The following is a 27,527-nucleotide window of genomic DNA, read 5'->3' as shown; positions in this document are numbered from 1 at the left end:
GGACAACGGTCTTTTGTCAGATTTTAGTATCGTCTGTACACAAATCCGTCACACAAAAGTCCAAAGTACAAACACATGCTCAGAATCAATGCTCACCAAACATGACATTAGCAGAAGGTGCCCAAAGGGTGGCGCTCAAGAGCTGAAATTCCATGTAGTACGTCACTACGTTCGTGCTTGTTGGCCGACAATTGTGTGCCGTTAGTATGCAAGACAAGATCCAGGCACACGCCCTTTTGACAAAAGTCTGACGCTCTGTTGGCCAACAATTCTATCGTGTGTACGAGGCTTAAAGCCTCGTACACACGATCAGATTGTTGACAAGTTGATTGCAGGGGCGGATCCAGGGGAGGGCAACGGGGCAATTGCCCCCTCCGAGAAATGTGGGTGACTGTGAGAGCAGGGAGTGGGAGAGAGCCCGCCGGCGGGCGGCTCCGTAAGTGAGAGAGCCGCTGGGCGGCTCCGTGAGTGAGTGAGAGAGCCGCTGGGCGGCTCCGTGAGTGAAAGAGGAGCCGGGCGGCTCCGTGAGTGAGTGAGCCGCTGGGCGGCTCCGTGAGTGAGAGAGCCGCTGGGCGGCTTCGTGAGTGAGAGAGCCGCTGGGCGGCTCTGTGAGTGAGGGAGCCGCCGGGCGGCTCCATAGGTGAGAGAGAGAGAGCTGCCGCTGACGTGCCGCTCAATGTGTTTGTGGGCGGGCTGCTGCCTGCTGGCCAATCAGGGAGCCGGCGGGTGGGGGAGCAGAGAGATGACATCATCTCTCACCGCCCGGCGCCCGCCCTGCATCCCTGCAGTTCAACTCCCCCCCCCTCCATGCAGGCAGCTGTCTCTGGGACACAAGAGACCACCTTAGCAGGTGGCAAGTGACAGGCGACGTGGCAAGTGACAATCCGCAACATGTGGCAGGCGACGTGGCAAGTGACAATCTTCATCTGGTGACAGGCGACGTGGCAAGTGACAATCTGCATCTGGTGACAGGTGACGTGGCAAGTGACAATCTGCATCTGGTGACAGGTGACGTGGCAAGTGACAATCCGCAGCATGTGGCAGGCGACGTGGCAAGTGACATGGCAAGTGACAATCCGCAACGTGGCAGGCGATGTGGCAAGTGACAATCTGCATTTGGTGACAGGCGACGTGGCAAGTGACAATCCACAACATGTGGCAGGCGACGTGGCAAGTGACAATCTGCATCTGGTGACAGGTGACGTGGCAAGTGACAATCCGCAACATGTGGCAGGCGACGTGGCAAGTGACAATCTGCAACGTGGCAGGCGACGTGGCAGGCGACGTGGCAAGTGACAATCTGCATCTGGTGACAGGCGACGTGGCAAGTGACAATCTGCAACATGTGGCAGGCGACGTGGCAAGTGACAATCTGCATCTGGTGACAGGTGACGTGGCAAGTGACACACTCGGGGCTCCCACTGATTCTGCATTATGGTGAGTTAAACTATTTAATTTTTTATAACAATGTAATTATAGTAATAATGCGCTTCAATCATCCTGACACCATAACAACCATGGTGCCGTGATGATTGAAGCGCCAACACCAGCCATTTCCCCGATAGATGTACCCCAAAAAAATATATTTTCTGGCAGTGCCCCTCCCGAGACTAGACTCTGGATCCGCCCCTGGTTGATTGTCTGTTGACAGACTGTTGTCTTAAAATCTGATCATTAGTATGCTCCTTCTGACAATTGTTGTCCAACTTTCAGCCAACAAATGTTGGATAGCAGGCTAGTAAATTTTCGGCAGACATTGGTCTGTCTGGTTTTCGTAACATCAGTACACAAGTCCGTCACACAAAAGTCGAAAGTACAAACACGCATGCTCGGAATCAATGCTCACCAAACACGAAATTAGCAGAAGGGGCCCAAAGGGTGGCGCTCAACAGCTGAAATCCCTCGTAGGATGTCACTACGTTAGTGTTTGTTGTCCGACAATTGTATACAGTTAGTATGCACGACAAGTTCCTGGCACATGCCCTTTGGACAAAAATCAGACGCTCGGTTGGCCAACAATCTGATCGTGTGTACGAGGCTTAAGACTTTGAAAATCTTGTGGGGAAAAAAAATGGTCAAAAAAAATGTGGAAAATAGCAGATCAAGAAAAAAAAAAAAAAAAGAAAAAGCTTTGAATCATTCTTTTGTCTTGCTCAATAACAGGATTGCAGAATCAACCCTGAACAGCTTCATAGTCTCTTGGCATCCCTACTGAGTGAGTTTAGTAAGTACCTTGGAGCACCAAAACACCAACACAGTCATAACAATAGTCAAAACAACACCCATCATTGTGGAATTCCAAACGTGCTACTACAACACTAAATGATGAGTTACATTACAGGATTTTCACAAAAGCAGATCAGATTGTTTTTGTAATGATTAAATGCCAAAAACCAAAGGTGGATCATCACACAAACCACAATGTACTATGTACTGAGGACATCAATTAGTCTAATTAGAAAACAGCTTTCTGACTTGCTACTATGCAGTTTAGCCCTTACCGTGCATTGTTTAAGTATGTTGGGATGTGGGTTTTAATAAATACCTTAAGTTCACATATTTATTAAATGGACCTTAAGTGGTCCTTAAGACTTATTCCACCCAAAAGTGAGAGTTTAGTTATAAATGAGATCCTAGATGAAATCATAGCTTCTTGTATGTCTTGGACGCCCCAACAGTAAAATATATGTACCATAGTCCACCTGGCATTTTAGGTGTTCTGCTCAACTGGAAAACCCTCATAATGAGAACCTGAGAACCTAATCACAGATCTCAGGGATAAAGAAAGCAAAATATGGGACTTTAGTGGTGCCAAACCATCTCAGGAGTAAACAGACTAAAGTTGTGATTAAAAAAGTCTACATTTTATTAAATCCACAACATTAAAACAAATCTTCATAAAAAGTGGGAGGGGGTTTTTAACAATTGCATACTCATTAAAAAGTTGACACATATAAAGATGTAACACTGATATGGTATTTCAACAGCTGTAAAATCTTAACGTGTTGCACAGTTTCTGCTTCTTCAGGAGATATCATGCTGGTAATCACAAAATCAATCATATATTATTACAAAACAGGAAAAGAGCCAAACAAAAATGTGAAAGGTTAGAATAAAATATTATTAATTACAGCTGGTATCAAAATCCCAAACATTCTTAGCGACAAAACCGAGGAGGAGCCCAGAGGAAAGCCAGAAATGGGTATGCCACCCACCAGTAAATATGGGCAGCCCCCAGGAGGCAGGACCAGGGTCTAAAAATAATTATAGAGCAAGGCTAATATATCTCAAAATTGACAAAGAGGCAATATATATGGTTTCAAAACTCGGAGGGGAGCTCTGAAGCCAGGACCAGGGTCTAAAAATAATTATAGAGAAAGACTAATAAACCTCAAAATTGCCTTTAAAAACATAAAAAAGAGATAAGAGATAAAATCTCACTAATATAGTTCCTGAAAGATCTAAAACTGTCAGCATCTACAAAATACTAAAATATCAGCCCTTTAAAGAAGAAGTAAAATGCACCTTTTTTTTTTTTGTTTTCTCTTACCTGCAAAGTAAAGACATTGGGGGTTATTTACGAAAGGCAAATCAACTTTGCACTACAAGTGCTCTTGGAAGTGCAATCACTGTAGATCTAAGGGGAAGATCTGAAACTAGGGGAAGCTCTGCTGATTTTATCATCCAATCATGTGCAAGCTAAAATGCTGTTTTTTATTTTCCTTGCATGTCCCCCTCAGATCTACAGTGATGGCATTTCCAAATGCACTTGTAGTGCACTTGTAGTGCAAAGTGGCTTTTCCTTTAGTAAATAACCCCCATAATGTTTTAATATGCATTGCATACTAGCACATTATGTGAAACTTACCTGCAAACGAAGCCCTCCTTGTCACAGCTGGAGGCTGCATCCATCTTCACCTGTCTTCCTGCCGGGTCCGCGGACTCTGGCTGTGTGACTGGCCGGAGCTGCGTGATGTCACTCCTGCGCATGCACGTGGGAGCCAACGGTCACGGAACAGGGCTCTGAAGAATTGGCAGGAAAGGCCGCTCCTTCAGAGCGCATATGCCGATGACGTCATCAGCTGCATATGCAGTAAATATCTCCAGAGAGGAATGGAACTGTGAGTAAGCATGGCAAAGGTGAATATAAGTGGGTGTGGGGTTCTTCTTAAAGCGGTACTAAACCCTCCTATCATTTTCAGCCAAGGAAGCTGCCATCTTGGCCTCTATTTAATCTTTAACTGCCATGAGGCTGCACATGTGATCAGTTATGACACCAGCCATTTGATGGTTTAACAGTTCGGTTGAGAGCAGAACCAATGTGACAGTTAGGGCTCGTTCACACCATATGTGCATGAAAACTGATGGGAACTGATGGGAATACTGTGCAGATTTCACTTGAAGAGACATTCATTTACATCAGTTTCATATCAGTTTACCTGCATGAGGACATCAGTTTTTATGCACGTTGACATCAGTTTTCATGCGCATCAGTTATGTGCCCTATTCACACCAATGTTGATGTCAGGTCAGTTTTTTTCCCATGCAGAAAACTACATAAATGTTGCAGATTCCTGCGCAGAAAAAATCAGCATGGTGAACATAGAGAGCCATTGTTTTTTTGTGCCCTTGCAGAACTCGTGCAGAAAAACTGAGGCTCAGCACCATGGTATGAACGAGACCTTACATTCCTGGCACGTGTTTTTTGGAACGGTTAAATCTATGGGTTTACTTCTGCTTTAACCTCCCTGACGGTTTTCCCGAGTGTGGCTTGGGGTTAAATTTCAGCACCATTAGCGGTAACCCAGAGCCACTCGGGATTACATCTCAGGATCCTGGTGCGCTGTACTTACCTTGTCCCCAGGATCATGCGATGTCCCCCTGTGCTGTCTGCGGGCTCTGTCTCCTCCGAAGCCTCTCTGTGCCAGGCTCCGTTCCCTGCGAGCGACGTACGGGGGCGGAGCCTGGCGGCAAATTTAAAGAAACGTAAAAATCATAACACATACAGTACCGTAATTACAGATTACGGTACTGTATGAAATTATTACGGTACTGTATGAAATTATTTCACATCCCTTTTGTCCCCAGTGCTTTGTCCAGTGCCCTGCATGTAGTTTTATATGATATATACTGTTCTTTCTGCCTGGAAACTGGAGATTTTCCATAGCAACCAAAAAGTGTCCCTTTACGTCAAAAGTGGCTTTAGACCAGCTAGAAAACAGCAATAATAAATTAGAACACTTGCAGAATTGAGCGATAGTGAATCGTGGGGAAATGTATTTTATTATTATTATATATATATTTTTAAAATTATTTATATTTATTTATTATATTATAATTTATGTTTTTGTGTTTCAAACTTCATCATACCCGGGATATCTACTAGACTCTTGGTGAACAGATATAAGTGTGTTTTTGTTAAGAATTACAGACCTACAATATAAAACGCCAAATTTCCATGCAAAATAATTGTACCACTTTCAACACCTAAAATCCAAAATAATCATACCACCAGGGAGGTTAAGTCTGAGAATCAGTTTTTAAATTCACATAATATAACTGCCCCGAATCTTTCTTTGTAATGAATTGCCCCACACTAGCTGACAATTTTAATCAGACTTACAAGCCAGTGCCTGCTCTATAGGCTGATGGGAAAGAATTCAAGGTGAACGTTACCGTGTGATTGTATTGACTATTAGTCCAAAAAGAAGACACATGGGGCTGATTTACTAAAACTGAAGAGTGCTAAATCAGATGCAGCTGTGAATAGTAGCCAATCAGCTTCTAACTTCAGATTGTTCAATAACCTTTGACAAAAAACCTGGACGCTCATTGGTTTCTATGTAGAGCTGTATCAGATTTTGCACTCTCCGGTTTTAGTAAATCAACCCCATGGAGGATTTCACAGAACTGCAGAATCTAAGACGTGATCCTTTTATTGTTCAGCCATTTGGCATTGCACATGTTGGATGACATGGGTAAATGATGCAATAATTTCCAAATCTTTTGGCATTTAAAACTCTGCATATGATATTTTGACATACATTAGATATTTTATTTACTTTGACCTTGGTAATATATACCTGGAATAGCCTAGAATATGCCATTCACCACTATAGGGTGAACGGGATTGGTAGAGCACCTAATGCCACACCCTCCCAGCACAGACCTATTTCAGTTATAGGCTGGAGAGGTATGCTGTGACTTTTTTTTAAATCAAATAGAATTTTATTGAAAATCAAATAGAATTTTATTGAAAGAACAATAGATGATAATAAGTAGTACAGTATACAAAATCTTGTACATATTAGACATAAACCTTCAAACCTTTGGTATGTAGCAACAAATAATTTCTACTCAGTACATCAGCATACTTCTTGGATCGGACAAAAAACATTCTAACAGAGGACTTCTATGAGGAATGGATATCCCGGGTGCCACACTCCCTCCACTGCCTATCACCTCCCCTCTAGAGTAGTAGACGATCCATAATTAGATCAACCGGAGCTAAACCAGGAACATCCAGCCATGGCGCCCAAATTTTGACAAATTTTTTCCCACTCCCCCTGTGTTGATAAATGTATTTTTCCAGCCTAACAGTGTCGCCCATTTGATTCAGCCACTCCTTCACCATGGGTGGTTCTTCTGATTTCCAGTGTCTCAAAATTAGTTTCCAAGCCTGGAAGAGAGCCCTAGTTATCGCTAATCTAGAGGGTTCCTCTTTAGGGGCATTGTCTATAATTCCCAGTAAGCACAGTTTAGGGTGTCCAGTAAGTTGGACCTGAAATGCATGTTTAATAGTTTCCAGCACATCCTTTCAGTAGATACCTCCATAGCATGTAGATCAGTTTTCCGTGGTCCCTCATGCATCTTGCACAGGAAGGATCATCTCGCACACCCATTCTCACCAGTCTAGCTGGCGTGTAATGGATTGGCAGGAGTATATATAACTGGGACAACCTTTGGGCCACATTTAGGGAGCATAGAGGAACTGCCGAGAGAGCCTCTTCTCATTGGTCCTCTTCAAAGGCTCCTATATCCCTCTCCCACTTGGATATGATCCCTGTGGTGCTGCCAGGTAGGAATTTGTTGAGCAGTATAGAGTAGCTGCACAAAATAAAACCTTTATATGAGGTTATTTCCCTCATGTAATTGAAAATGGGCGTGGGGCTGTGAGTCCACACATCACTGTCCATTTGTGCCTTAACCATGTGTTGGAGTTGGAAATAATAGAACTGCATGGAGGCAGGGAGTTCAAATTCCGACTGCAAAGCAGGGAACGAGCTAAGTTTACCTTCTCTAAATATTTTTGTCATATGTGTAATCCCGTATTGTTGCCATCTCGTGCCATATTGTAATTTCTCCAACTCCAAGTATCGCTTGTTTCCCAAATAGGGCTAAAGCTGGTGAAACCCTCTACTTGTTGTAAAGCTTTGGCTTTACAACACCCCGTTGGGAACTGGAGAAGGTGCACCATAGGGTCCACCAAGTTCAGCACTGGAGCACTAGGAGGGCTCAGAACCCTAGCTATTCTTGGAGTTTGGAAGCCAGATAGTACAAGCATGGATTTGGAAGTGCCATCCCACCTGCCTCCTTAGGACACTGCAACTGTTCCAATGTTACCCTTTCTGTTGAGTTTAGCCAAATAAGGGACCTAAAAATGGAGTTAATAACTCAAAATTGCTTTAGTGGGACAACCATGGGGGAGTTGTGGAGTATATATTGGAGCTGTGGCATCAAGATCATTTTGATCAAGTTTATCCTACGCACCGTGGATAGTTTCAATCTAGACCACACTTTTACCAGATCCCTGCAGCTATTCAATAGAGGGGACAGATTTAAAGTGATATGTTCTAGAGGGTTAGGTGTAACCTGTATGCCCAGATACCTGAACTCCGTGGAAACAGGCATGTCTAGTAGATTTGTCACCCGCGGTCCCGATTTTTTTATCTAATAGCATGAGAGAGGACTTGGTCCAGTTAATCACTAAACCTAAATAGCGGCTAACGTCCGGACAACCTCCATAGCCTTCTTCAGGGACGTCAACATGTCTCCCAAAAGGAGCATGGTGTCGTCTGCATAAAGCATACATTTTTCATGGAGCTCTCCGTACTGAAAGCCCCTGATTTCAGCATTAGCGCGAATATGGGCAGCCAACGGTTCTGTGGCTAGAGCGAACAGTAGAGGCGACAAGGGGCATCCCTGTCTAGTGCTCCTAAATAAGCTAGAGTACTGGGATACCCTCCCTGACTCTCTAATGGCTGCCTTCAGAGAACTATATCATAGTTGTACTCAGGCTGAATAGTCTGACCCAAACCCAAATTTATGCAGGGTGGCCCATAAATAGGACCATTCAATACTGTCAAAGGCCTTGTGGGCATCAAGAGAGAGTAATGCCCTGTCCCCCATATTATCGTAAATGGATTTTAGATTGACAAATAACCTGCGTAAATTTGTGGCTGTAGATTTCTGAGGCATGAACCACGCTTGATCCGAATGAATTATGGACGATATAACCTTGTTCAGTCTTAGGCAGAGGCGGCTCTAGGCTTTGTGAGGCCTTAGGCATAACTTAGACATGAGGCCCCACTCACGTCCATAAGGTAAAAAATAATTCAAGCAATGAAAAAGAAATGGATATAGTACTGGTGTCAGTGTCCCCTATTTCAAAGCTGGTGTCAGTGCTGGCATGCTCTCAGTACTGGTGTCAGGGCACTCTATCTCAGTGCAGTGTGCTCTGTCTCGGCGCTGATGTCATTAACCTCTCTCTCTCAGTGCTGGCGTCAGTGCTCTGTCTCTCTGTGCTGGTGTCAGTGTACACTCTGCTAGTGCTGGTATCAGTGCTGTCTCTCTCAGTGCTGGTGTCAGTGTTGTCTCTCTCAGTGCTGGTGTCAGTGCTCTGTCTCTCTCAGTGCTGGTGTCAGTGCTCTGTCTCTTTCAGTGCTGGTGTCAGTGTGGTCTCTCTCAGTGCTGGTGTCAGTGCGGTCTCTCTCAGTGCTGGTGTCAGTGCGGTCTCTTAGGATAGTAGGATAGCAGAGGCAGCTCTTTAGGCAAACTAGTTGGCCGCGAGGCCCCTGAGAGGGTGAGGCCTTAGGCGACCGCCTAATTTGCCTAATTAGAGAGCCACCTCTGGTCTTAGGGCTAGCACTTTAGCCAGTATTTACACATCTGATTGCAGAAGGGATATTGGCCTATACAAGCCTGGGTCTAAGGGGTCCTTGCTAGGTTTCAGTAGTAGGACTATAATGGCTTTAATCATAGAGGGAGGAAGGCACCCGGTTGTTTTGGCAGCATTAAATACCCCCAACAGTCTAGGCAATAGCTGTTCACCATATTGCTTATACACCTCAGCTGTGATCCCATCTTACCCCGGCGCCTTGGAGTTGGGGAACATTCCAATCACTTTCTGTAGCTCCTCTAGCATCAGAGGAGCATCAAGTTGTTGTCTAGCCATGTCTAACAGAGTAGGTAGCTCTACCCCTTCAAGATATGCATGTAGGGAATCGTTAGTGTAGTTCTGCTGAGAACAGTATAAGTCAGAATAATATGAAGTGAGAACTGTCATAAAATTATCTGGGGAATTGGTCACCTTTCCATCAGATGCCCTTAGGGCACCAATGGATGGTGATGTCTGTTGAGAATGGGAAATTTTAGCTAAAAGGCGACCAGTATGTTCACCCTCCTCATAAAAGGCAAGTCTGCTGAACAAGCGTCTCCGCTCTGCCGCCGAGGAGGTGAGCCGGCTCAGTGCATCTTGCGCAAACAGCCATGCATCCCTACGATCCTCAGTGGGGTTAGAGACAAGTTCGATCTCCAGTTCATGCACCAATCGCTCCACCCCTTCCCTTTGTGCATTTGAAGCCCTTTTGAATGCATTTACTTCTCTAATAAACAGCCCCCGAAGAAAGGCCTTGAATGTTTCCCATGCCACCCCCACATCTGGGTACCCCGCCTGATCACACCAAAATTCAGTAATTTTCTGTGCTATCTGGGCTTGGGATGGTAGGAGATTAAGCCAGAATGCATTTAGCTTTCAAGGGGCTCTAAGTAGTGTCGATGGGGACAGACCTCCAGGCCAAAAATCAGTGGAGAGTGATCTGAAATCCCCCTTAGTGCATAGTTTATATCTGCCACCGATGTATCCGAACAGAGGCATAGGTCAATGCATGACAAAGACATATGTGATTTTGAAAAGCATGAGAATTGGCACTTCCCAGGGTTCCTTCTTCTCCACACATCCAACCAGCCCACCTCCTCGACCTACACTTCTCCCTGACGCAACCTGGGGGTGTTTTTTCTAATTGGGGGTCCAAGTAACAGTTAAAATCACCCAAGATATACAGAGGTACTTCCGGAAGACCCAACTGAAATACCAGCACTGCCTGCAGGACCTGATGACTATACGGAGGTGGGATGTATACAAAGGCAAGTGTACATTTTAAATTAAACAGGCAGGAATGTAAAATGACATATCTTCCCTCTGTGTCCACCACACTATCCAGTTCCTGGTAGTCTAGTGAGCCATGTATCCCCACACTCACCCCTCTGGAAAAGGAGGTGTGAGTGGAGTGATAGGCCTTGCCCACCCACCTGAATCTGAGGCAAGACAGGGAGTCAGGGGTGAGGTGGGTCTCCTGTAATGCACAGATAGCAGGGAGATATTTACTCATGTGGAATGTGGAAACCATTGTGTGCTTGAGGGGGTCACCCAGATACATATCAGAACCCTTAAAATATGGCACGTTCCACATTATTCCAGATCCTGTCCCCCCTCCCCAAGCCCAATGTAGGGGGGCCCACAAGGGCCCGGGCACGTGGCAAAATAAACATAATGTCCAAGTGCTTAAGTTTTGTGATCTCTGTATTGCACTGCATGAATAGAGTTGAGATTTGCAGAGAATAGGGGATTATTGCGGTGCCAAAAGAAAACTAAAGTGCATAAGTAAAAAAATACAATCCTTTATTAACAAAGTTAAAAAAGTTGGTACAATGTTACATTTTAAAGGTGTGCACCAAATTGGGGAATTATAAAAACACAACACTTTGTAGCAAAAATTACAAGACTTAGCCTAGAAGCGTGGTGGCCAATCTTGTAAACAGGTAATCGAGAGTCCTACATGTTTCGCCTGAAGCGGCTTCCTCAGGGACAGTTGGTTGTACCTGTATCGCTACTGTAAATTCTGCAGGTCACCGGGGGCAGACGTGGAGGGATCCCGGAGCAACTCCAGGATATCAGGGCACAATAAAAGACTGCAAGGGGCAGATAAGAGGACAATATATATATATATATAATACTCGAGGAAAAGAAAAATGGAGACAGGACACCCAATAGACTGAAATGATGTCTTCAAAAATGACAATCGAATAATAGCAGGGAATGGACGGAATGATCCAAAAAAAGTTTCAGAGTGATAAGGGGATATATTAAGCTATATGCTTGTCATGGATGTGCTTTAAACAGCTCAAGAGGCATCCATAATGTATGCTGGCATAGGCATGGGTGTCCAGTGATCCCCGGCGGATTTTTTTACTTATGCACATTAGTTTTCTTTTGGCACGGCAATAATCCCCTATTCTCTGCAAATCTCAACTCTAAACCTATTGGGATGAGGTGCCGTATTGTACCGAGAACCATCCAGTCACTACAACCCTTGTTTTGCACTGCATAAATAGTTCCAAACAAACTGAACCACTGAGTGCAATGGCACTCTAAACTCTATGTGTACAATCCGTTGAGTTGCGGCCTTAGGTGTGACCGCAATCAGACGGTGTAATGCCCTGGTCTCTGCCGCGATCCCAAAAGCACATAGGAGAAGACTTGCAATGAAGGATTGAACAGCAGGTAAGTTAATAGGACAACAGGTCTTGTCTCCCGCAGGCATTACAACCACCAGCAGGGGAGCCACATTAGACAATTCGTGACACATTAATCACGGGGTAGGAATTTGCTTTGCACATGCTCTCCGTAGGGAGATAGAGAGCAACAAATCAACTCTTGTTCCCAGCACATCATATATCTGTTGCACAGCAATGTAGAAGAAAGAGTACTGCCCTGGCACATGTGAGTCGGTGCCACCTGAAGGCCTGGAGCAGGTCAATCCTCTTCAGCCTCCGGTCTCCTGGCCTGACGAAAAGGATTCTCATTTATCCAACCAAGCAGATGCATCCGCTGCCTTTTCAAAGAAATGGTTTTTGCCTCTCGCAGTGATGTGGAGCCTCGCTGGATAGAGCATAGAATAAGGCGCCTATAATTTCTGTAGCCTTTTCTTGACCTCACTGAAATGGGCCCTTCAGAGGAAAAGTCAGGATAAAAGGAATACGTGCCCCGTTATACTGCACATTTTGCCTTTCCCTGGCCAGACGCAGGATGATCTCTCTATATCTGTAATGCAGCATTCGTGCCAGGATGGGACGAGGGGGATGCCCCGGGGGATGGGGCTGCAGGGGAACTCTGTGAGTTCTCTCTACTGCATATAGTGATGTAAATGCCTCCTTCCCAAACACCTCCAGCAGCCATCTTTCCACAAAATCAGTGGGGTCTCTACCATCCATTTTCTCAGAGAGACCCACAATTCGTACATTATTTCGTCTTATTCTGTTTTCAAGGTCATCAGCATGTTGATCTACAGCTGCAACCATCCTGGTGTTATGTTGTGAGTCTCTTATCAGAGGGGGAAGCTTGTCCTCTGTCACTGACCCTGCTTTCATCAGCAGTGGTTCTTTCTATGATCTTTTGCATATCCTGTCTTATCAAAGACACTTCCTCCTTCAGACCACCAAAGTGTTCTTGCAAAGTATTAACTGAGGCAGTACATTTATTAACAGCTCTCAGGATCTCAGCTAATGTAGGCTGCGCAGACTCCTCATCCTCACTGCCCTCTTCCAGCTCTTCTGACTGTGCTTCCATGAGGTTTGCATCTATGCACTCTGGAACTCCTTCCTCCATATTCCCTCCTGCAATGAGTTCCCCCTCAGGCTCCCCCCCTCCTCGGCCGGGTCAGTAATATTCAGGGACCCCGCTAGCTTCTGGGCATAATAACGGATGTCTTTGGGGGGGGGGGGGTTCGCCGCTAGTATTCTCAGGGGTCTTGGGAGGTTTACTCACAGTTTCTTTTGTTTTATCGGTGCCACGCTCTCCGCGCTGCTGGAGCCCCCGCGGCAGCGCCATTTTGGAGCTCCGGGTGCTGCACATCTTCCTTGCTCTTTCCCCTCAATACCATCATGGATTCGTTCAGTCCGGGTGGCACAGCGGGGTCTCACTAGGTTCTGGAGTCGCCCTATTTCCGTTAGACATCGCTGTTATGCTGGGAACAGGATCAATTCAGGGTAAACTGCGGGAGCTCTCTGAGAAAGCAGCTACTCACATGCCTGTCCAGGCCACGCCCCCATATGCTGTGACTATACTATATTTCTATCAGTCACATTTTGGGGAGGATTTACTAAAACTGGTGCACTCAGAATCTGGTGCAGCTGTGCATTATATCCAATCAGCTTCCTTTTTTCTATTGTCAAACTTTATTGAACAAGCTGAAGTTAAAAGCTGATTGGTTACTATGCACAGCTGCTCCAGATTCTGTGTACTCCAGTATTAGTAAATCTCCCTCTTTGCGACAAAGATCAAAGCATTCGGGAGATTAATTTCTTAGGAACCTTGCTGTTCTCATCATGGAGTCTCCAGGTGCTCCGGACTGATCTTTGTATGCAAATAAGCTGTATTTATAGCTCAGTTGAGGAAAAGAATTCCAATTCCTGAAGCTATAGCCGCCAAGAACAAACAATTCTGCATCGCCAATGAAAAAGAATAGATTGTGTTCTATTTGCACTTCTGTCAGATAAAGTACTAATAGTCCCGAGTAAAGTAAGAATAGTACTTAAAGAGGAACTGCAGTCTGCGTACATAATTTGTAATAAAAACATCTTTGCCATTCTGCAGCTTCCCTCCAACCACTTTGCATATTATTTTATATATACTGTGATTCTGTACTTGCCAAATATGCTGCAGAAATCTCCCTACACTAAGTCTGGCTTCAACCATTATAACTGTGGGCAGCTGAAGCTGCTGCCTGTAGATTTACACAAACAAACCTTCAGCTCTGCAGCTCTCATTGGCCCTCTTATGACTCATCCCCCCTCCCTTCCTGGCAAACTCTCACAAGAGTGAGAGCTGTGCATGATGTCATAACCCTAGGCTAATGAACAGACAAGAAACAGGAAGTGGGTTGTATAAGGTATTTACAGGCAGAAAAAAAACGTTTTACTATCCAAAGTTAAAACAACGAGGGCAGACGATTTAATAGATGGAAAGATTAAAAAATGACTGAAGTTCACTTTAATATAATAAGCTGCAGCTTATCATGCTTGTTTCCTTTTTTTGAAACCTTTCACTCTTTCCAACCTGTTAGCTGTTAGAAAATCTCACCTTGAATATTTCATTTTTTATTTAAAGCAGTATTAAACCCAAAGCCAAACATTTATTATATTGCAGCTTACCAATTAGATGTCATGGCTGCATTAGTTACCCTTTAGTTGGGTTTCTTTATTCCATTCTATTTTCATTTGGTGATCCAGCCAGCAACTCTGATGTTTTTTTTAAAGCACAAGCTCTCCAGCAGAATGTATCAATTTAAATGGATGGGACAAACCATTTAACACTGGCAGGAGTGATTAAAATGATCAGCTTTTTATTTATTCATGCAAAACCTTTATCTCAAAAGGGAAAAAACTGTTTTATGTAACTGCTTATAAAAAGTGAGCTGGATTTTGGCTTCAATTTGTTAGTGTTTTTAAATCTGCTTATGGTGATGTGCAGCGTGGTGTGGCGGCAGTAAACACTCAAAGATGCAGTAACAGAACTGTATTGTAAATGTAGTTCAAACCAGTACAACTACCCGGCGGGAAATCAACCCGACTGGGCAAACTCGCATTATGTTGCAGCGAACAGTGTAGCAGCAGGTTTCGGATACACTGACTGCATCTGTCTCGAGGGATGGAATGTGGCTTGGCTGGTCAGTGTCAAAATGGGAAGGTTCCCAGGAAGATTAGCGTGTCCCTGTTCTCTGCCTATTCATCTGGAACTTCTCCATACTGGTAATACTGGCCCTGACAGACAGGGGACCTGACCCTACATTACCCACACACAAAATGTGCACCAAGCACAGGAGCCAGGGTCTTAAATAGACTCTGCCTGACCCATGATGGCCACCAGAGTCACATGGGGAGGCAGTATCCAACCGAAAAGCGCAGTGACCCAGAAAACCATAGAGGAACCATGTCCCCCCCCCCCCCCCCCGCAATACCACTGCAGTTGAGCGCCATCTGCAATGGAGAAATTAGACTGCACCTGCCTACATACTAATACATTTAACATTCCCCTACCCCAAGGCTGATAATGCTGCTGTCTACTGTGCCTCCTATGCTAATTTCTCCAGAGTTGTGTCTCACTAATACAGGAGTGTTACTGGCCAGATCACCAAATGAAAATAGAGGGAAAAAAGCCAAAGAAATTAAAACTGATGCAGCCACCACATCTAATTATTGGTAGGGTGCAATATCATGTATTTTTGTTTTGGGGTTTATTAACACTTTAAATGTTTTTAAAATAGAACAGTGGTCTGTTATTAAAAGATATCTCCTTCCCACCTTTAGTAAATACCATCACTTGAGGCAGGTAAAATCTGCACAGTAGCAGACCTACAATATAGGTGGCCCAACTACAAGGAAACTGTTATGCCACGTGCACACGGTCAGAATTTTCTACAACAAATGTTCGATGTGAGTTTGTTGTCGGAAAATCCAACCGTGTGTATGCTCCATCGGACATTTGCTGTTGCAATTTCCGACAACAAATGTTTGAGAGCTGGTTCTCAAATTTTCCAACAACAAAACTCGTTGTCGGAAATTCCGAGCGTGTATACACAATTCTGACGCACAAAATTCCATGCATGCTCGGAATCAAGCAGAAGAGCCACACTGGCTATTAAACCTTATTTTTCTCGGGTCGCCGTACGTGTTGTACGTCACCGCGTTCTTGACGTTAGGAATTTCCGACAACATTTGTGTGACCGTGTGTATGCAAGACAAGTTTGAGCCAACATCCTTCGGAAATAAATCCAGGATTTTGTTGTCGGAATGTCCGATCGCCTGTACGCAGCATAAGATCCCACTACCGTCCACACAAACTTACCGTATATTATGATGCCAATGATTGGCTCTGTGCAGCTGCAGTGACTTTACATGTAGTATGTCTTGCCTTATACAGTATCTTGCTTATGAATGTTAGTTTGTGCAAGTCAACTTAAACCTGAAAAATATGATGCAAAGAGAGTCAGCCAAAGTTGGTGGTCTTTGGATACATCTTGATAATCACATCTGATTGTTACTGTGCCTGCCAGCCTTTCAATATATAGTAGCCATGTTCTCCCCAGCCTAAAACCTCTTCAGAAATTTCCTCTGTATCCTCTGCCTCACAGTGAAGTTGGAATTAAAATGTATCTAAAGGCAAAACTTGTTTTTTCAATTTTGTCTAGAACGGTGAGTGGTTGAAACCCTTATTAGGACTTTATTGCTGTCTGTGTCCTCGTTAGGCAGATTTACTCAAACTATTTGTCCAGGTGACCATTGTCATGTAGAACTGAAAGTGAGGGTGAATGCAAAATTTTGAGTTGTAACCAAAAAAGAAATAGAAAGGAAATTCTCTGGTGACTACTGTCTAGGAGACAACTGTCTAAAAGAAAATTTTCCTCACTTCCTATTGAGGCTACAAGAAGAGGGAAAGTGAAGGGCCATCCCCCATAGTTACACAGATGGCAAAAAATAACTAACATGTATTTAAAACCTTCCATATTCTTGGAGTACAATTTTTTTTTTATATTCTTTGATGTCAGGCATCAAACAGTTACAGCTGCATCTGATGGTCTTTCTTTGGAATGAACATGAAATTCAGGCACCATTAGTAATAATTATGTAATGTAGGGAATACCAAATAGTGCAGAATAAGCATTCACGCCAATAAAGTTTTATGTGTGAGTTTCTATATTCTAATACAGTGAAACTGAGGTGTCTGCAGAGTATACTTTGTCACACATGAAGGACATTTGAATGGTTACGAGTACATAATAGCTTTCTGTTATATCTCTACAGTTCCTCTTGTGCCGAGTTTCCCTCCAGAGACCTGTCGCTGTTTGCTGGCATCCCAGGATGTATCCTATTCCAAAACTCCTTTTTTTTTTACTTTTAAATGCTTGTTTTCTGTATTTTTTTCTATTTTGAATATATATTTGTTATTTACTCCAGCCACAAAATGTTTTTTTTTTTGCTTTTGAATAGAGTGAAGAAAGTTTAGAACCTCTGTCAGTTCGTTATCAGTGTCTGTGTTCCCTAGTCCTAATGACCACCTATCTCCCAAATATGTTGTGAAAGCATGTCTCCGCACTGGAGACACAGACTACAATAAAAACCTGACAAATATTCTAACTCTAAAAAAAAAAAAAAAAGGCTAAGGAAAGGTCCCTGCAAGGGAAGACATAGTATACTCACCTTTTTCGTGGCCTGTGTCTCTTACCTCTCCTGAATTCCAACACTGCAACCTCTAATGCCGCGTACACACGGGCGGACCTTTCGACCGGACTGGTCCGACGGACCGAATCCGGCGGACAATCCGACCGTGTGTGGGGCTCCTCGGACCTGCAGCTGACTTTTTCGGTCAAAAATCTGACGGACTTTAGATTTGAAACATCTTTCAAATCTTTCCAACGGACTCGAGTCTGGTCAAAAAGTCCGCTCGTCTGTGTGCTAGTCCGACGGACAAAAACCGACGCTAAGGCAGCTATTGGCTACTGGCTATGAACTTCCTTATTTTAGTCCGGCCGTACGTCATCACGTATGAATCCGTCGGACTTTGGTGTGATCGTGTGTACTCAAGTCCGTTCGTTGGGAAAGTCCGCCGAAAGTCCGTCGCATAGACCGTCGGACCAGTCCGGTCGAAAAGTCCGCCCGTGTGTATGCTGCATAACACTCTCTTCAGCATTGGACACTTCCAGGAGTGTCAGATGCTCGTGACCCCTGCTGTGCACTGTAGTTCCATTGTCCGACGCATATATCACTGCAGGACTTAGCATTGATGTAGAGGTCAGAGAATGAAACCATCATGCATACACAGCATACTAACAGTACTCCATAATTTCTGGCACAACAGTGCGCCTACAAGTACCTCCAGTCTAAAATAACTTTTCTCCTGTGTGACAGGGAAGCTCCCCCATGGGTGTGCACCATATTCATGCCTCAACTTTTCTGATATTGGAGCTATGTCACAACCCATGCTTACTCACAAACCAATGATGGAGCCATTATTGGCCACTCAGGTCCTCTTGGTGGTTTATGGGATGTGGGAGAGGGGCAGGGCACAGATCAGAGATGTCAGTATAGTATGCATCACAGAAATCAAGAATGCTCCACCTCTAATATCCAGTATAATTGGCAGAGAACACTGGTGCACAGCTGAAGCTTATCCAAGCCATCAGTAAATATATTAATAAGAAAAGAAGCTGGCACCTGGTTGCATATCCTTTTTTGTATATTTAATAATAGTCAGCTAAAATCTGGTCATAACAAAACCATCAACACATTTTGGCCAGTGAGGCCTTAAGCACAGCTGTCTGTCAGACTCCAAGTGTCACAATTAAATAGACTCAACCTCTAGTCCAACATGGGGAGGAATAAAAACTACCACCTGTGCTATATTACAATCAAACACAGGGCCACCGATAGGGGGGTACCACCATCCTCGTGTAGGGGTTCCGACACACAGGAGGGCCCCGACAGGGAGGGGGTTCAGTGTGGCGGAGCAGGGGTTAATTACAGGAACGATCCCCTGTGCGGCTCTCTGCAGCAACTGAAAGCCAGTTTTTCCCCCTCTCCCTCTTGCCAGCTTTCAGCTGTAGGAGGGAGAGACACACACACTCTTCGTGCCGGTGTTCTGCCGAGAAAGTTCAGCTCGGCGGCTAAGTTCCCCCCTCTACTGCGCAGGCGCTGCGCCTGCGCAGTAGGATCCGGTGGAAATAGCCGAAGTGGAATAGCTGAAAATCAGCTGCACACGGCACCTGTAAGAGGGCCCCTTAAGGGCTCGCTTCGCTCGCCACGCTTCGGGCACGGCCTCGATTCGCTCGGCTCTTTTAGATTCCCCCTCTAGGTCCACTTGGATGGTGGGGAAGGAACCTGGACCCAGGGCGCAGGCGCCGTGTACAGCTGATTGAAGCATTTGAGCTTCGGCTATCTCTGGCGGCTGACAGTAGTCCGTACTGCGCAGGCGCTGCGCCTGCGCAGTGCAGGGGGGGAACTTATCCGTCGAGGGAACATTCTCGGCAAGACACCGGCATTTGCGTATAAATAGGGTCGGCATTCATATGTAAATTACACTCTATTTTTATGTAAATCGCATGTGTATGTAAATTGGGTTGGCATTCATATCCAAAGGATGCCCCCTCCTCTGCATGCTGCCCACCTGCTGGCTGTTGGAGGTACACAGGGGAATGGAGAGCGGTGGAAGGGGCTGGTAAATATGTAATTTACCAGCCTCCTCTTTCCTTTCTGAATGGACACAGTAGGTTATTTGTACCAATCACCCCTGTGTCCATTAATAACTTGAGCATAGTAAACGGTGTTTACTATGCTTCAGTTTATGAATGAACAGGAGCCTCTGTCTTCACACTGCACAGGACACAGCACTTATGTGAATGAGCCCCAAGACCTCATTCACACAGAGAGCTTTATTTAATAAATTTAACTTATAAAATTTTATCTTTTAGATTTAGCAGGCATTTTGTAAGTTTGTGTCCACTAATAATGATTTTAGTGTATGTTTAGTGAAAATATCGTTTTGATTTTTTTGTTTTTTTTTTGAGGGGGCTGTCAGGCTGCACGGGGCCCCATGATCTCTAACAGCAGCCCTGATCGAACATAAGAACAAAATACAACTTACATAGAAAAACATCATAAAAGTCCACACATGGTATTTACTACTCCTACTGTATATACAACAACATTCGTATACCTCATTAAAAATAATTCTATGAGTAACAATAATTAATGAATAATGCATTTTCACATTATTTTAGATGAAGGCTGACATCCCAGCGGTGATTCAGCCCAGAAGTTATCCTGGAACGCAGCTTAAATATCCACCACACCTGTTCCAGGAGTCTTCGGTGTAAATCACTGCCCCATCTGACAAATACAACTTCTGCATTCCACAAAAAAGGATACAGCTCAGGTCCCATTCATGACATGTTTAGAAACATTGGAGGGATGTTTAACTTTTAGGATTCATCCCATTGCAAAAGTGCTCACCTACACTTATCCTTAAAGGGATTGTAAAGGCAGAAGTTTTTTTTTAATCTTAATGCATTTTATGCATTAAGATGAAAAGCCTTCTGTGTGCAGCAGCCCCCCTAACACTTACCTGAGGTCCATCTCTGTCCAGTAATGTCCATGATTGTCTCAGCCGTCCGAGATTCTCCTTCCTGATTGGCTGAGACACAGCAGCGGCGCCATTGGCTCCTGCTATCAATCAAAGTCAGCTAGCCAATCAGGGAAGAGAGGGGGCGGAGCCGGGTCGGGGCTCTGTGTCTGAATGGACACAGGGAGCTGGGACTTGGCTCGGGTGCCCCATAGCAAGCTGCTTGCTGTTGGGGCACCGACCAGGAGGGAGGGGCCCAGGTCACAGAGGAGGGACCCGAGAAGAGGAGGATCCGGGCTGCTCTGTGCAAATCCACTGTAACAGAGCAGGTAAGTATATTATGTTTTTTTTATTTTTATAGGAAAAAAATACGAGACTTTACAATCAGTTTAAAGGTCCGGTAGTGCAACCAACCTAATGAAGAGAGCATTCTGCACATGAGATAACATTCACATCACCACATTACATGTGTTACAATTAGTATATTGTTTAAAAATATTTTTTCTCTGATAACTGTGGGTGTTTTTAAATGGGACTTTATGTGTACCCTACAGTATCTACAGCTTTTTTAAACACACTGACCGACAACCATGCCCTTTTAAACTCTATATTTGACTTGTTATATCTTGATGACAGGAGTGATCCCAAGGCCGGCATCCTCCTACTGGAAAAACAGCACCCATCTGTTAAGAAATCACAGATTTCTGACAGATATTTATTAATTATATTCAATAGAGAAAGTAGTTACAAAAGTAATTTGTTTGTTTACAGGGGAATTAGATATTGGATACTTTGTTACCTCTTCTTAGGAAGAAAATTCTCGTTCTGTTGCTGGCTGTTTTTACCTCATTGAATTGACCAAGGTCCAAGGTCTCTTTTTGCAATCTCCTCTCTACTGTCTTGGATTCCTCTTTATACAAGGCTTAAAAGAGAAGTATGAGATTTTTTTATCCTACAATCATACTTACCTAGGTGGATGCAGCATCAGTCCGATGCTGCATCTGCCCCCCGCCGCCTCTTCACTGAGAACGGAGCCACTGAACATCGCCGATGGCTCAGTTCTCACACCTCCCTGATGGCTCAGTTCTCTCACCTCCCCGAGCGGAGAGCTGCTGCCTGTCAATCAGCAGCTCTCCACTCTGCTCCTTCACACTCACTGGAGAGCTGAGCTGTGGAGGGGCAGGGAGCGGCCATCTCAGCGGCTCGCTGAGAGGCTGAGACAGCCATCAGTCCAGGCACCTGGCGGATCCAGACTCCCAGAGTCGGGATGACGCGGTGCCTGTACTGATCTTGGAGACATCAGCAGAGAGCGGACTTCAGAACACTGCTGAAAATGGGTCACAGGAGTGCAAAATGAATTGCACTCCTGTGACCCATAGGAGAAGCTCAGCCAAATGATCCCAGGCTGGACTTCTTCTTTAAGGCTTCATGTACAGTTTTTAAACTTCAGTTACTATCTGTCAACTTAAATTGTTCAGGAGAGGCTGTAAAATGTCCCAGTTTCTCTTAGCATGTTTACATTTCTCCCCTAGCCTTCATGGTGTGCAAAGAATGACAGCTAATGGCTAGCAATGTAAAATTACCTGCACACATTTTCCAAAAAAGTGTATGTTGATACCTAACCAGTTTCTGTGTTTTCCGAGACTGTCATATCTAAAAAAGTAATTGTATCATAGTTCCACTCCTATGAGAGACACAGGTTCAGGTTATTCAGGTTATTGTTGTTCAGATGATCCACAAAGCTTCTCTCCCTTCCATGAACAAGATGTCAGCAATGTACCTCCCATACCACTATATGTGTTTTCTAAAGGGGTTCTCCTTTGTAAAGATGACAAGTTCCTCCTACCATCCCATGTATTGAATAGCTAGGGAGGGGAGAATTCAGCTTCCACCAAAGTCCTACACTTCTGGAGCTAATGAACTTCATTATACAGAAAAAAAAGTTATGGGTCAGGTGAACCTCTGTAGCAGAAATCAAATTCCTGGAGCTGGATAATATACAGGCTGTGATTATTTAGATGATTTTTGGGAGCCACCAAAGCTAGGTGGTGTAGGATTGAAGAGTAAGTGCCTAACATCTAGTTTATGCCGCGTACACACGGTCGGACTTTACGGCAGACTTTGCCTGGCGGACTTTTCAACGTACTTTACAACGGACTTTCTGAATGAACAGACTTGCCTACACACAATCCACCAAAGTCTGTCGAATTCGTACGTGATGACGTACGACCGGACTAAAATAAGGAAGTCCATAGCCAGAAGCCAATAGCTGCCCTAGCGTGGCTTTTTGTCCGTCGAACTAGCATACAGACAAGCGGACTTTTCGACCGGACTCGAGTTCGACGGATAGGTTTAAAACATGTTTCAAATCTAAGTCCGTCCAACTTTTGAGCAAACAAAGTCCGCTGAAGCCCACACACAATCGAATTGTCCGATGAAATCCCGTCCGCCGGGCAAAGTCTGCCGTAAAGTCCGCTCGTGTGTACGCGGCATTAGCCAAAATCAATCCTTCTTCCCACTGTAGATCATTACCATATAAGAGAACACCACCAGTTCATTATGCAGTTCAGTATAAGGGGCACTTGTGTCACACAAATAATGTCTCACATGGTACATACTTGCAGGCCTTTACTGTTGCATGTAATTATGGTGCACTATTAGATTGCACACTTTAATGTCAATGACAACTGAATTTTGAACTTATTTACATTCTAGTAAAGCAAACTAAATTTTACCTAAATAATTATATATCATGTAAAACTATACAAAAGTAAAATATACAGAAAAATAGTTAAAGAGCTAAATTTAAGGTTTTAACTAATTATGCATTATTTCGTTTTTTATTCTGCGATTTTTATTTATTTTTTTATTTGTTTTTTTAAGCTCCAAAGTTAAAGTTCCTTTTTAAAGCATTCAACTCCTGTTTTCAGCCACTGAGGAATGACTAAATATCCTGCTATTTATGACAAAACATATGTTCTGGGACTACATGAACTGATTGTACATTTGCATCTCATCATACTTGCATGCTTGTGTTGTGATTATTTGACTCCAGACAGATATCAACTGTGGGTTCCCTGGACTGGGAGCAGTTTTACACACTCTGGAAGAAAATCATAGCTGGAACGGTCTGTATTTCACTTTTTGATATGAATGGCATCTTCTTATGTGCTGGATCTCTCAGTGGTTGTTGCTAACTCCTCAGTTGCATGGTTTTTGGGCATCCTGAATGTCCAAGAATGGCTAAATTCCTGTGTTCATTAAAGTGGATGTAAACCCGAAATTTTTTTTTTTATCATACTGTAGAGTATAAGATTTCCTAACATTTGAGCCCAGTCTTGCCACACAGAGTTAATCCATCTCTGAGCAATCCTCTTTTATTGGTGGTAAAAAAAAACACTGCGCTAACTGTAATGGCAAAAAAGGGAAAGGGGGAGCAGCTACATACGGTATGACATATACAATAAACAAAATAGTGAAAAAATGTAGCGCATAACTGAAGTGCATAAATATCGTAATATAAATGTGCTAACAGAGGGGAGGTGACTCCTGTAAAGTGAATAACCCAAGTTGGATCAAAAACAAACATATGCTTCTGATACCAAAATAAAAAAGGAAAAACCAAGTCCCATTATGTCTAAACTGAATAAAAAGTCACTGGATGGTGTAAATCCCGGAGTCATATAAATGGGTATGCAGATCCATCCGTGGCAAGAACGTCATGGAAGAATAAACATCTACAACTTGACGGAAGGTAAATGTTCTTACCAGATCCGGTGGACTCTAGTGTCAGCGACATAGAGTCATCAGAGCCGTGTGCCACACATGGCAAATGTAAAGATGTCCAGGTGAATGAGACCTCACGGTGGATTCCAAGGATGTTCCTAAGGGCTTCCAAGTCCAATCATCAATTCGGGACAGGGACTTCCAAATCCAACGCCACTTCAGGAGCTCCAAAATGGGAATCTTGGTGGGTAGATGTAGCCAGGTGGAGTGCCCACTCGTACTGAAAGGTTATGTGAAGAAAAAATATTGCTTCCACATAGTGCAGATAAAAACGGGTGGTATTTTATTTATAAAAAACCAACACAATAAAATGTGATCACTAAAAAGACAAGGGCAATATGAAGAGTGATAGAGCCGCTCTATCACTCTTCATATTGCCCTTGTCTTCATATTGCCCTTGTCTTTTTAGTGATCACATTTTATTGTATTGATTTTTTATAAATAAAAAGCAATATTTTTTCTCCACATAACCTTTCAGTACGAGTGGGCACTTTTTGGAGCTCCTGAAGTGGGGTCGGATTTGGAAGTCCCTGTCCCGAATTGATGATTGGACTTGGAAGCCCTTAGGAACATCCTTGGAATCCACCGTGAGGTCTCATTCACCTGGACATCTTTACATTTGCCATGTGTGGCACACAGCTCTGATGACTCTATGTCGCTGACACTAGAGTCCACCGGATCTGGTAAGAACATTTACCTTCCGTCAAGTTGTAGATGTTAATCCTTCCATGACGTTCTTGCCACGGATGGATCTGCATACCCATTTATATGACTCCGGGATTTACACCATCCAGTGACTGTTTATTCAGTTTAGACATAATGGGACTTGGTTTTTCCTTTTTTATTTTGGTATCAGAGGCATATGTTTGTTTTTGATCCAACTTGGGTTATTCACTTCACAGGAGTCACCTCCCCTCTGTTAGCACATTTATTTTACGATATTAATCCTCTTTTATTGTTCAGTGAGATAAATCTTGACAAACTGAGAAAACTTTGTCAAATCCTCCCCCTTGCTGTGAGTGACAGGTGATTTACATATCTCATGCACTAGCCTAAGACATGCAGTATTTTTTAATTCCCTCCCCCACTCCTTTCTTCAGCAGCTCTGCAAGGATTGGCTGTTCCACACCTCAGCATGATTTGGCATGCTGAAGTCATGTGGTTACTTTCCTGTCTTTTCACTGGATGTTAGAGATCATAGCAGAAGTTCAGTGTAAGAAATACACAGGAGAAAATGCATATTGACAAGGGGAGTGTAGAGGTGGGCGGGGAGTCTACTGACATCACGACTCCACCCACGAGCTCCAGACAACAGACCCACCCACAGAATCTGCAGTTTTTCGGGTTTAATAACAGACAGAGGGGAGACATTTGACAGGTGAAGATACATGCAGGAGGCATGTATATCCTTATAGATAACCCCTATGGCAGTAGTTTAGAAAGGATGACATTGGGTTTACATCCACTTTAATTAATGATAAAGATAATAAGATATTTTGTACGCTATTTTTTTTTTTTTTTTACTGAAGTCTATTGAGGGACATGGGTCCTGCCCATCTGTATTACTGGCCTTAAAGTGGTTGTAAAGGCAAAATGTTTTTTATCTTAATGCATTCTATAAAAAGCCTTCTGTGTGCAGCAGCCCCCCTCAGCCCCTCTAATACTTACCTGAGTCCCATCTAGATCCAGCAATGTTGCAGGAGTGTCTTGGCTGCCCAGGACCCCCCTCCTCATTGGCTGAGGAAGCAGCGTGGCGCCATTGGCTCCCGCTGCTGTCAATCAACGTCAGTCAGCCAATGAGGTGAGAAAGGGGGACAAGGCCGGGCCATGGCTTTGTGTCTGAATGGACACAAGGAGCTGTGGCTTGGTTTGGGTGCCCCCATGGCATGCTACTTGCTGTGGGGGCACTCAGCAGGAGGGGGGGCCAGGAGCACCAAGAAGAGGAGGATCCGGGCTGCTCTGTGCAAAACCGCTACACAAGGCAGGTAAGTATAACATGTTTGTTATATTTAACTAAAAAAAGCAAGACTTTAAAATCACTTTAAGTACTGTTTGCTCACAAACTTTAAGCATAATGGCTGGAGGTGGTGCCATACAGGGTCTGGCTTAACATTTTTTTGTTTTCCAGTGTTCCAACCTTTTGAAGGCAGCAGAATAAGACAAATGTCCAAGAATTACTAAACTCCTGTGTCCCTAAAAGATTTGATGGCAATAAAAAAAAATGTATTTTTACTCACAGAAAATTTATATTTTTGTAAATTATGTACTATATGGTAACCAAAAGTAAACACATAAGCTCTCCCTTATATACCCCCCCCCCCCCCTTTTTTTTCCTAGGTGCAAAGAACATATAGTAACAATCACAATAAATAACTAAAATATGTAAATCAATACTGACTGTTTGACTGTTACAAATGCAAAAAACAATATAACATATCAATAATTTTAAATTTTCATTCTCAATACCAAGAAAGATTGTGTCAGTTAATATATAAAGAATACACAAATCCTCATAAAAAACCCCTTGTGCAAAATGTGTGCAAAAAAAAAATCCTGCTTCTCAATATAACAGCGCACGTCCCCTAAGGTGCTCTTTCTGTCTAAACCATGACAAACGATGACACTTCCTTTGTGGAAATAGACCCCAATTGACTTCTTAAGTGAATAAGTAGGCCAAATAGCACTTTAACGGATCAATTGGACTTGCTAAATCTATTTCCATGAGCGAGAATTGTCATGGTTTATGGACACATTAAAGAGCACCTTGGAGGAAGTGCACTGTTATGCCCCGTACACACGGTCGGACATTGATCGGACATTCCGACAACAAAATCCTAGGATTTTTTCCGACGGATGTTGGCTCAAACTTGTCTTGCATACACACGCTCACACAAAGTTGTCGGAAAATCCGATCATTCTGAACGCAGTGACGTAAAACATGTACGTCGGGACTATAAACGGGGCAGTAGCCAATAGCTTTCATCTCTTTATTTATTCTGAGCATGCGTGGCACTTTGTGCATCGGATTTGTGTACACACGATCGGAATTTCTGACAACGGATTTTGTTGTCGGAAAATTTTATAGCCTGCTCTCAAACTTTGTGTGTCGGAAAATCCGATGGAAAATGTGTGATGGAGCCTACACACGGTTGGAATTTCCGACAACAAGGTCCTATCACACATTTTCCGTCGGAAAATCCGACCGTGTGTACGGGGCATTAGATTGAGAAGTGGATTGTTGTTTTGTGCACATGTTTTTTGTGTGCAGAAAAGAGAATTTATATTGGGA

General features: G+C 43.8%; 1 protein-coding gene across 3 annotated transcripts in view; it reads left to right on the top strand.

Moving 5' to 3' along the window:
* Positions 1–27,527, top strand: part of LOC141107785 (calpain-1 catalytic subunit-like) — a 94,336-nt gene that overhangs the window by 53,323 nt on the left and 13,486 nt on the right. For 2 of the 3 annotated variants that reach the window (XM_073598757.1, XM_073598759.1), the window contains exons 15-17: positions 2,164–2,224; positions 17,140–17,198; positions 23,512–23,580. In XM_073598757.1, coding sequence (XP_073454858.1) covers positions 2,164–2,224; positions 17,140–17,198; positions 23,512–23,580 — 189 coding nt within the window. The remainder of the gene's footprint in view (positions 1–2,163; positions 2,225–17,139; positions 17,199–23,511; positions 23,581–27,527) is intronic. The other variant, XM_073598758.1, reaches the window with a different exon arrangement.

The sequence above is a fragment of the Aquarana catesbeiana genome, linkage group LG09, assembly GCF_042186555.1.
Source record: "Aquarana catesbeiana isolate 2022-GZ linkage group LG09, ASM4218655v1, whole genome shotgun sequence".
Lineage (NCBI taxonomy): Eukaryota > Metazoa > Chordata > Amphibia > Anura > Ranidae > Aquarana > Aquarana catesbeiana.
This window is presented reverse-complemented; position numbering and strand designations above follow the sequence as displayed.